General features: G+C 40.4%; 1 protein-coding gene across 1 annotated transcript in view; it reads left to right on the top strand.

The window, feature by feature from the left end:
- The window catches only part of gbe1b (glucan (1,4-alpha-), branching enzyme 1b), a 393,966-nt gene that overhangs the window by 338,811 nt on the left and 42,655 nt on the right, over positions 1-12,500 (top strand). Inside the window, exon 14 of the mRNA XM_071358105.1 lies at positions 11,718-11,848. Within this exon, the coding sequence (XP_071214206.1) occupies positions 11,718-11,848 (131 nt within the window). The remainder of the gene's footprint in view (positions 1-11,717; positions 11,849-12,500) is intronic.

Raw genomic sequence — 12,500 nt, 5'->3', positions numbered from 1 at the left:
TAGCCTGAGTTAACATGGCTATGTGATGTTAGACTGAGTTAACATGGCTGTGTAATGATGTTAGACTGAGTTAACATGGCTATATAATGATGTTAGACTGAGTTAACATGGCTGTGTAATGATGTTAGACTGAGTTAACATGGCTATATAATGATGTTAGACTGAGTTAACATGGCTGTGTAATGATGTTAGACTGAGTTAACATGGCTGTGTAATGATGTTAGACTGAGTTAGCAAGGCTAAGTGATGTTAGACTGAGTTAACATGGCTATGTAATGATGTTAGACTGAGTTAACATGGCTGTGTAATGACGTTAGACTGAGTTAACATGGCTGTGTAATGATGTTAGATTGAGTTAACATGGCTGTGTGATGTTAGACTGAGTTAACATGGCTGTATAATGACGTTAGACTGAGTTAACATGGCTGTGTGATGTTAGACTGAGTTAACATGGCTGTATAATGACGTTAGACTGAGTTAACATGGCCGTGTGATGTTAGACTGAGTTAACATGGCTGTGTAATGATGTTAGACTGAGTTAACATGGCTGTGTAATGATGTTAGACTGAGTTAACATGGCTGTGTAATGACGTTAGACTGAGTTAACATGGCTGTGTAATGACGTTAGACTGAGTTAACATGGCTGTGTAATGACGTTAGACTGAGTTAACATGGCTGTGTAATGACGTTAGACTGAGTTAACATGGCTGTGTAATGACGTAGACAGAGTTAACATGGCTGTGTAATGACGTTAGACTGAGTTAACATGGCTGTGTAATGACGTTAGACTGAGTTAACATGGCTGTGTGATGTTAGACTGAGTTAACATGGCTATGTGATGTTAGCCTGAGTTAACATGGCTGTGTGATGTTAGACTGAGTTAACATGGCTGTGTAATGACGTTAGACTGAGTTAACATGGCTGTGTAATGACGTTAGACTGAGTTAACATGACTGTATAATGATGTTAGACTGAGTTAACATGGCTGTATAATGATGTTAGACTGAGTTAACATGGCTGTGTAATAACGTTAGACTGAGTTAACACGGCTGTGTGATGTTAGACTGAGTTAACATGGCTGTGTAATGACGTCAGACTGAGTTAACATGGCTGTGTAATAACGTTAGACTGAGTTAACATGGCTGTGTGATGTTAGACTGAGTTAACATGGCTGTATAATGATGTTAGACTGAGTTAACATGGCTGTGTAATAACGTTAGACTGAGTTAACATGGCTGTGTGATGTTAGACTGAGTTAACATGGCTGTGTAATAACGTTACACTGAGTTAACATGGCTGTATAATGACGTTAGACTGAGTTAACATGGCTGTGTGATGTTAGACTGAGTTAACATGGCTGTATAATGACGTTAGACTGAGTTAACATGGCTGTGTGATGTTAGACTGAGTTAACATGGCTGTATAATGACGTTAGACTGAGTTAACATGGCTGTGTGATGTTAGACTGAGTTAACATGGCTGTATAATGACGTTAGACTGAGTTAACATGGCTGTGTAATGATGTTAGACTGAGTTAACATGGCTGTATAATGATGTTAGACTGAGTTAACATGGCTGTATAATGACGTTAGACTGAGTTAACATGGCCGTGTGATGATGTTAGACTGAGTTAACATGGCTGTGTAATGATGTTAGACTGAGTTAACATGGCTGTACAATGATGTTAGACTGGGTTAACATGGCTGTGTAATGACGTTAGACTGAGTTAACATGGCTGTGTAATGACGTTAGACTGAGTTAACATGGCTGTGTAATGATGTTAGACTGAGTTAACATGGCTGTATAATGATGTTAGACTGAGTTAACATGGCTGTGTAATGATGTTAGACTGAGTTAACATGGCTATATAATGATGTTAGACTGAGTTAACATGGCTGTGTGATGTTAGCCTGAGTTAACATGGCTATTTAATGATGTTAGACTGAGTTAACATGGCTGTGTAATGACGTAGACTGAGTTAACATGGCTGTGTAATGACGTTAGACTGAGTTAACATGGCTGTGTAATGACGTTAGACTGAGTTAACATGGCTGTGTGATGTTAGACTGAGTTAACATGGCTGTATAATGATGTTAGCCTGAGTTAACATGGCTGTGTGATGTTAGACTGAGTTAACATGGCTGTGTAATGACGTTAGACTGAGTTAACATGGCTGTGTATTGACGTTAGACTGAGTTAACATGGCTGTATAATGACGTTAGACTGAGTTAACATGGCTGTATAATGATGTTAGACTGAGTTAACATGGCTGTGTAATAACGTTAGACTGAGTTAACACGGCTGTGTGATGTTAGACTGAGTTAACATGGCTGTGTAATGACGTCAGACTGAGTTAACACGGCTGTGTAATAACATTAGACTGAGTTAACATGGCTGTGTGATGTTAGACTGAGTTAACATGGCTGTATAATGACGTTAGACTGAGTTAACATGGCTGTGTGATGTTAGACTGAGTTAACATGGCTGTATAATGACGTTAGACTGAGTTAACATGGCTGTGTAATAACGTTAGACTGAGTTAACATGGCTGTGTGATGTTAGACTGAGTTAACATGGCTGTATAATGACGTTAGACTGAGTTAACATGGCTGTGTGATGTTAGACTGAGTTAACATGGCTGTATAATGACGTTAGACTGAGTTAACATGGCTGTGTAATAACGTTAGACTGAGTTAACATGGCTGTGTGATGTTAGACTGAGTTAACATGGCTGTGTGATGTTAGACTGAGTTAACATGGCTGTATAATGACGTTAGACTGAGTTAACATGGCTATATAATGATGTTAGACTGAGTTAACATGGCTGTGTAATGACGTAGACTGAGTTAACATGGCTGTGTAATGACGTTAGACTGAGTTAACATGGCTGTGTAATGACGTTAGACTGAGTTAACATGGCTGTGTAATGACGTTAGACTGAGTTAACATGGCTGTGTGATGTTAGACTGAGTTAACATGGCTGTATAATGATGTTAGCCTGAGTTAACATGGCTGTGTGATGTTAGACTGAGTTAACATGGCTGTGTAATGACGTTAGACTGAGTTAACATGGCTGTGTAATGACGTTAGACTGAGTTAACATGGCTGTATAATGACGTTAGACTGAGTTAACATGGCTGTATAATGATGTTAGACTGAGTTAACATGGCTGTGTAATAACGTTAGACTGAGTTAACATGGCTGTGTAATGACGTTAGACTGAGTTAACATGGCTGTGTAATGACGTTAGACTGAGTTAACATGGCTGTGTGATGTTAGCCTGAGTTAACATGGCTGTGTGATGTTAGACTGAGTTAACATGGCTGTGTAATGATGTTAGACTGAGTTAACATGGCTGTGTAATGATGTTAGACTGAGTTAACATGGCTGTGTAATGACGTAGACTGAGTTAACATGGCTGTGTAATGACGTTAGACTGAGTTAACATGGCTGTGTAATGACGTTAGACTGAGTTAACATGGCTGTGTGATGTTAGCCTGAGTTAACATGGCTATGTGATGTTAGACTGAGTTAACATGGCTGTGTAATGATGTTAGACTGAGTTAACATGGCTATATAATGATGTTAGACTGAGTTAACATGGCTGTGTAATGATGTTAGACTGAGTTAACATGGCTATATAATGATGTTAGACTGAGTTAACATGGCTGTGTAATGATGTTAGACTGAGTTAACATGGCTGTGTAATGATGTTAGACTGAGTTAACATGGCTGTGTAATGATGTTAGACTGAGTTAGCAAGGCTAAGTGATGTTAGACTGAGTTAACATGGCTATGTAATGATGTTAGACTGAGTTAACATGGCTGTGTAATGACGTTAGACTGAGTTAACATGGCTGTGTAATGATGTTAGATTGAGTTAACATGGCTGTGTGATGTTAGCCTGAGTTAACATGGCTATATAATGATGTTAGACTGAGTTAACATGGCTGTGTGATGTTAGACTGAGTTAACATGGCTGTGTGATGTTAGCCTGAGTTAACATGGCTGTGTGATGTTAGACTGAGTTAACATGGCTGTGTAATGACATTAGACTGAGTTAAAATGGCTGTATAATGATGTTAGACTGAGTTAAAATGGCTGTGTAATGACGTTAGACTGAGTTAACATGGCTGTATAATGATGTTAGACTGAGTTAACATGGCTGTGTGATGTTAGACTGAGTTAACATGGCTGTATAATGACGTTAGACTGAGTTAACATGGCTGTGTGATGTTAGACTGAGTTAACATGGCTGTATAATGACGTTAGACTGAGTTAACATGGCTGTGTGATGTTAGACTGAGTTAACATGGCTGTATAATGACGTTAGACTGAGTTAACATGGCCGTGTGATGTTAGACTGAGTTAACATGGCTGTGTAATGATGTTAGACTGAGTTAACATGGCTGTGTAATGATGTTAGACTGAGTTAACATGGCTGTGTAATGACGTTAGACTGAGTTAACATGGCTGTGTAATGACGTTAGACTGAGTTAACATGGCTGTGTAATGACGTTAGACTGAGTTAACATGGCTGTGTAATGACGTTAGACTGAGTTAACATGGCTGTGTAATGACGTAGACAGAGTTAACATGGCTGTGTAATGACGTTAGACTGAGTTAACATGGCTGTGTAATGACGTTAGACTGAGTTAACATGGCTGTGTGATGTTAGACTGAGTTAACATGGCTATGTGATGTTAGCCTGAGTTAACATGGCTGTGTGATGTTAGACTGAGTTAACATGGCTGTGTAATGACGTTAGACTGAGTTAACATGGCTGTGTAATGACGTTAGACTGAGTTAACATGGCTGTATAATGATGTTAGACTGAGTTAACATGGCTGTATAATGATGTTAGACTGAGTTAACATGGCTGTGTAATAACGTTAGACTGAGTTAACACGGCTGTGTGATGTTAGACTGAGTTAACATGGCTGTGTAATGACGTCAGACTGAGTTAACATGGCTGTGTAATAACGTTAGACTGAGTTAACATGGCTGTGTGATGTTAGACTGAGTTAACATGGCTGTGTGATGTTAGACTGAGTTAACATGGCTGTATAATGATGTTAGACTGAGTTAACATGGCTGTGTAATAACGTTAGACTGAGTTAACATGGCTGTGTGATGTTAGACTGAGTTAACATGGCTGTGTAATAACGTTACACTGAGTTAACATGGCTGTGTGATGTTAGACTGAGTTAACATGGCTGTATAATGACGTTAGACTGAGTTAACATGGCTGTGTGATGTTAGACTGAGTTAACATGGCTGTATAATGACGTTAGACTGAGTTAACATGGCTGTGTGATGTTAGACTGAGTTAACATGGCTGTATAATGACGTTAGACTGAGTTAACATGGCTGTGTGATGTTAGACTGAGTTAACATGGCTGTATAATGACGTTAGACTGAGTTAACATGGCTGTGTAATGATGTTAGACTGAGTTAACATGGCTGTATAATGATGTTAGACTGAGTTAACATGGCTGTATAATGACGTTAGACTGAGTTAACATGGCCGTGTGATGATGTTAGACTGAGTTAACATGGCTGTGTAATGATGTTAGACTGAGTTAACATGGCTGTACAATGATGTTAGACTGGGTTAACATGGCTGTGTAATGACGTTAGACTGAGTTAACATGGCTGTGTAATGACGTTAGACTGAGTTAACATGGCTGTGTAATGATGTTAGACTGAGTTAACATGGCTGTATAATGATGTTAGACTGAGTTAACATGGCTGTGTAATGATGTTAGACTGAGTTAACATGGCTATATAATGATGTTAGACTGAGTTAACATGGCTGTGTAATGATGTTAGACTGAGTTAACATGGCTGTGTAATGATGTTAGACTGAGTTAACATGGCTGTGTGATGTTAGCCTGAGTTAACATGGCTATGTAATGATGTTAGACTGAGTTAACATGGCTGTGTAATGACGTAGACTGAGTTAACATGGCTGTGTAATGACGTTAGACTGAGTTAACATGGCTGTGTAATGACGTTAGACTGAGTTAACATGGCTGTGTGATGTTAGACTGAGTTAACATGGCTATGTGATGTTAGCCTGAGTTAACATGGCTGTGTGATGTTAGACTGAGTTAACATGGCTGTGTAATGACGTTAGACTGAGTTAACATGGCTGTGTAATGACGTTAGACTGAGTTAACATGGCTGTATAATGACGTTAGACTGAGTTAACATGGCTGTATAATGATGTTAGACTGAGTTAACATGGCTGTGTAATAACGTTAGACTGAGTTAACACGGCTGTGTGATGTTAGACTGAGTTAACATGGCTGTGTAATGACGTCAGACTGAGTTAACACGGCTGTGTAATAACATTAGACTGAGTTAACATGGCTGTGTGATGTTAGACTGAGTTAACATGGCTGTATAATGACGTTAGACTGAGTTAACATGGCTGTGTGATGTTAGACTGAGTTAACATGGCTGTATAATGACGTTAGACTGAGTTAACATGGCTGTGTAATAACGTTAGACTGAGTTAACATGGCTGTGTGATGTTAGACTGAGTTAACATGGCTGTATAATGACGTTAGACTGAGTTAACATGGCTGTGTGATGTTAGACTGAGTTAACATGGCTGTATAATGACGTTAGACTGAGTTAACATGGCTATATAATGATGTTAGACTGAGTTAACATGGCTGTGTAATGACGTAGACTGAGTTAACATGGCTGTGTAATGACGTTAGACTGAGTTAACATGGCTGTGTAATGACGTTAGACTGAGTTAACATGGCTGTGTAATGACGTTAGACTGAGTTAACATGGCTGTGTGATGTTAGACTGAGTTAACATGGCTGTATAATGATGTTAGCCTGAGTTAACATGGCTGTGTGATGTTAGACTGAGTTAACATGGCTGTGTAATGACGTTAGACTGAGTTAACATGGCTGTGTAATGACGTTAGACTGAGTTAACATGGCTGTATAATGACGTTAGACTGAGTTAACATGGCTGTATAATGATGTTAGACTGAGTTAACATGGCTGTGTAATAACGTTAGACTGAGTTAACACGGCTGTGTGATGTTAGACTGAGTTAACATGGCTGTGTAATGACGTCAGACTGAGTTAACACGGCTGTGTAATAACATTAGACTGAGTTAACATGGCTGTGTGATGTTAGACTGAGTTAACATGGCTGTATAATGACGTTAGACTGAGTTAACATGGCTGTGTGATGTTAGACTGAGTTAACATGGCTGTATAATGACGTTAGACTGAGTTAACATGGCTGTGTAATAACGTTAGACTGAGTTAACATGGCTGTGTGATGTTAGACTGAGTTAACATGGCTGTATAATGACGTTAGACTGAGTTAACATGGCTGTGTGATGTTAGACTGAGTTAACATGGCTGTATAATGACGTTAGACTGAGTTAACATGGCCGTGTGATGTTAGACTGAGTTAACATGGCTGTGTAATGATGTTAGACTGAGTTAACATGGCTGTGTAATGATGTTAGACTGAGTTAACATGGCTGTGTAATGACGTTAGACTGAGTTAACATGGCTGTGTAATGACGTTAGACTGAGTTAACATGGCTGTGTAATGACGTTAGACTGAGTTAACATGGCTGTGTAATGACGTTAGACTGAGTTAACATGGCTGTGTAATGACGTAGACAGAGTTAACATGGCTGTGTAATGACGTTAGACTGAGTTAACATGGCTGTGTAATGACGTTAGACTGAGTTAACATGGCTGTGTGATGTTAGACTGAGTTAACATGGCTATGTGATGTTAGCCTGAGTTAACATGGCTGTGTGATGTTAGACTGAGTTAACATGGCTGTGTAATGACGTTAGACTGAGTTAACATGGCTGTGTAATGACGTTAGACTGAGTTAACATGGCTGTATAATGATGTTAGACTGAGTTAACATGGCTGTATAATGATGTTAGACTGAGTTAACATGGCTGTGTAATAACGTTAGACTGAGTTAACACGGCTGTGTGATGTTAGACTGAGTTAACATGGCTGTGTAATGACGTCAGACTGAGTTAACATGGCTGTGTAATAACGTTAGACTGAGTTAACATGGCTGTGTGATGTTAGACTGAGTTAACATGGCTGTGTGATGTTAGACTGAGTTAACATGGCTGTATAATGATGTTAGACTGAGTTAACATGGCTGTGTAATAACGTTAGACTGAGTTAACATGGCTGTGTGATGTTAGACTGAGTTAACATGGCTGTGTAATAACGTTACACTGAGTTAACATGGCTGTGTGATGTTAGACTGAGTTAACATGGCTGTATAATGACGTTAGACTGAGTTAACATGGCTGTGTGATGTTAGACTGAGTTAACATGGCTGTATAATGACGTTAGACTGAGTTAACATGGCTGTGTGATGTTAGACTGAGTTAACATGGCTGTATAATGACGTTAGACTGAGTTAACATGGCTGTGTGATGTTAGACTGAGTTAACATGGCTGTATAATGACGTTAGACTGAGTTAACATGGCTGTGTAATGATGTTAGACTGAGTTAACATGGCTGTATAATGATGTTAGACTGAGTTAACATGGCTGTATAATGACGTTAGACTGAGTTAACATGGCCGTGTGATGATGTTAGACTGAGTTAACATGGCTGTGTAATGATGTTAGACTGAGTTAACATGGCTGTACAATGATGTTAGACTGGGTTAACATGGCTGTGTAATGACGTTAGACTGAGTTAACATGGCTGTGTAATGACGTTAGACTGAGTTAACATGGCTGTGTAATGATGTTAGACTGAGTTAACATGGCTGTATAATGATGTTAGACTGAGTTAACATGGCTGTGTAATGATGTTAGACTGAGTTAACATGGCTATATAATGATGTTAGACTGAGTTAACATGGCTGTGTAATGATGTTAGACTGAGTTAACATGGCTGTGTAATGATGTTAGACTGAGTTAACATGGCTGTGTGATGTTAGCCTGAGTTAACATGGCTATGTAATGATGTTAGACTGAGTTAACATGGCTGTGTAATGACGTAGACTGAGTTAACATGGCTGTGTAATGACGTTAGACTGAGTTAACATGGCTGTGTAATGACGTTAGACTGAGTTAACATGGCTGTGTGATGTTAGACTGAGTTAACATGGCTATGTGATGTTAGCCTGAGTTAACATGGCTGTGTGATGTTAGACTGAGTTAACATGGCTGTGTAATGACGTTAGACTGAGTTAACATGGCTGTGTAATGACGTTAGACTGAGTTAACATGGCTGTATAATGACGTTAGACTGAGTTAACATGGCTGTATAATGACGTTAGACTGAGTTAACATGGCTGTGTAATAACGTTAGACTGAGTTAACACGGCTGTGTGATGTTAGACTGAGTTAACATGGCTGTGTAATGACGTCAGACTGAGTTAACACGGCTGTGTAATAACATTAGACTGAGTTAACATGGCTGTGTGATGTTAGACTGAGTTAACATGGCTGTATAATGACGTTAGACTGAGTTAACATGGCTGTGTGATGTTAGACTGAGTTAACATGGCTGTATAATGACGTTAGACTGAGTTAACATGGCTGTGTAATAACGTTAGACTGAGTTAACATGGCTGTGTGATGTTAGACTGAGTTAACATGGCTGTATAATGACGTTAGACTGAGTTAACATGGCTGTGTGATGTTAGACTGAGTTAACATGGCTGTATAATGACGTTAGACTGAGTTAACATGGCTATATAATGATGTTAGACTGAGTTAACATGGCTGTGTAATGACGTAGACTGAGTTAACATGGCTGTGTAATGACGTTAGACTGAGTTAACATGGCTGTGTAATGACGTTAGACTGAGTTAACATGGCTGTGTAATGACGTTAGACTGAGTTAACATGGCTGTGTGATGTTAGACTGAGTTAACATGGCTGTATAATGATGTTAGCCTGAGTTAACATGGCTGTGTGATGTTAGACTGAGTTAACATGGCTGTGTAATGACGTTAGACTGAGTTAACATGGCTGTGTAATGACGTTAGACTGAGTTAACATGGCTGTATAATGACGTTAGACTGAGTTAACATGGCTGTATAATGATGTTAGACTGAGTTAACATGGCTGTGTAATAACGTTAGACTGAGTTAACACGGCTGTGTGATGTTAGACTGAGTTAACATGGCTGTGTAATGACGTCAGACTGAGTTAACACGGCTGTGTAATAACATTAGACTGAGTTAACATGGCTGTGTGATGTTAGACTGAGTTAACATGGCTGTATAATGACGTTAGACTGAGTTAACATGGCTGTGTGATGTTAGACTGAGTTAACATGGCTGTATAATGACGTTAGACTGAGTTAACATGGCTGTGTAATAACGTTAGACTGAGTTAACATGGCTGTGTGATGTTAGACTGAGTTAACATGGCTGTGTAATGACGTCAGACTGAGTTAACATGGCTGTGTAATTTACCGTTTACCGTTTTAGGACGTATCCAGCTACTGTTAACGTGTTATTAGGGGAGATTAACAATGTCACCCGGACAACTATTTATAGCTCAGTTCGGTTTCCCACGATGCCTTACTCCCCCCCCCCCAGCCATTTACATAGCTAGAATATTCACTGTTGAGCGAGAGATAAGCTCTTTCGTGATTGGACAGACAGGCGTTTTAGGACGTATCCAGCTACTGTTAACGTGTTATTAGGGGAGATTAACAATGTCACCCGGACAACTATTTATAGCTCAGTCCGGTTTCCCACGATGCCTTACTCCCCCCCCCCAGCCATTTACATAGCTAGAATATTCACTGTTGAGCGAGAGATAAGCTCTTTCGTGATTGGACAGACAGGCGGAGGGATAGAGGGAGGATTGGATGGGATGGAGGTTAGGGAATAAACTGCCAATCACTCTCTACATATGTCTATTTCAACATGCGACTTCCATAATTTTTAAACTGCAGGGGAAGATTTATTTCAGGGGTTTTTGACATGTATTTTTTGGGGACAGAAGTATAACTAGTCCACAGTGTTACTATGAAATGCGCTTCTGTTGGATGGATAAGGTCGTAACAAAAACGGACATCGTTGAGTATCGATGACGTTAATTAATGGCTGAAAGGTTTCTCCTGTGACCTTATTCCTTCTATTGATGAGGGCGATGTGGTACCTTACTGAAAGGGTTCTCCTGTGACCTTATTCCTTCTATTGATGAGGGCGATGTGGTACGTTACTGAAAGGGTTCTCCTGTGACCTTATTCCTTCTATTGATGAGGGTGATGTGGTACCTTACTGAAAGGGTTCTCCTGTGACCTTATTCCTTCTATTGATGAGGGTGATGTGGTACGTTACTGAAAGGGTTCTCCTGTGACCTTATTCCTTCTATTGATGAGGGTGATGTGGTACCTTACTGAAAGGGTTCTCCTGTGACTGTATTCCTTCTATTGATGAGGGTGATGTGGTACCTTACTGAAAGGGTTCTCCTGTGACCTTATTCCTTCTATTGATGAGGGTGATGTGGTACCTTACTGAAAGGGTTCTCCTGTGACTGTATTCCTTCTATTGATGAGGGTGATGTGGTACCTTACTGAAAGGGTTCTCCTGTGACCTTATTCCTTCTATTGATGAGGGCGATGTGGTACCTTACTGAAAGGGTTCTCCTGTGACCTTATTCCTTCTATTGATGAGAGTGATGTGGTACCTTACTGAAAGGTTTGTGTCTTCCTTGCAGGCGTTTGTGAGTGCCAAGCACGAGGGAGACAAGGTGATAGTGTTCGAGAGAGGCAACGTGCTGTTTCTTTTCAACTTCCACCCAACCAGGAGCCAGACCAACTACAGAGTGGCTGTGGCCTCGCCTGGGAAGTATCCTTATGGCTATGTACATGTGTCCTGTGTGTGTGGGGGGGGGGGCTGGGCGGGAATAAATGCACAAAACATCCTAGGTACCTGGGTTCACACCCACACACACACACACACACACCCACACAGACACACACCCGACACATTTACCACACACACACCCGACACATTTACCGCACAGACACACACCCGAGACATTTACCACACACCCGACACATTTACCACACACACACACACACACACACACACACACACACACACACACACACACACACACACACACACACACACCACAGAGTTGTGTTTCCAGTGCCATTTTGGACTGTTTATTTCCATGTGGCGCCTCGTCTCCTGGTGCTCTGATGTGAGAGGAGATGCTCTCTGAAGTCGGGGAACACTAATACATGTGCTGTCATTATAAAGCACCACCGTAAACATTGTACAGTCGTGTGTGTGTGTGTGTGTGTGTGTGTGTGTGTGTGTGTGTGTGTGTGTGTGTGTGTGTGTGTGTGTGTGTGTGTGTGTGTGTGTGTGTGTGTGTGTGTGTGTGTGTGTGTGTGTGTGTGTGTGTGTGTGTGTGTGTGTGTGGTAAATGTGTCCGGTGTGTGTCTGTGCGGTAAATGTTTCGGGTGTGTGTGTGCGTGCTCCGACGCTA

Source organism: Salvelinus alpinus, chromosome 21 (genome assembly GCF_045679555.1).
Source record: "Salvelinus alpinus chromosome 21, SLU_Salpinus.1, whole genome shotgun sequence".
NCBI classification, from domain to species: domain Eukaryota; kingdom Metazoa; phylum Chordata; class Actinopteri; order Salmoniformes; family Salmonidae; genus Salvelinus; species Salvelinus alpinus.
Note: the sequence above shows the minus strand (reverse complement) of the source record. Positions and strands in the feature narration are given on the sequence as shown.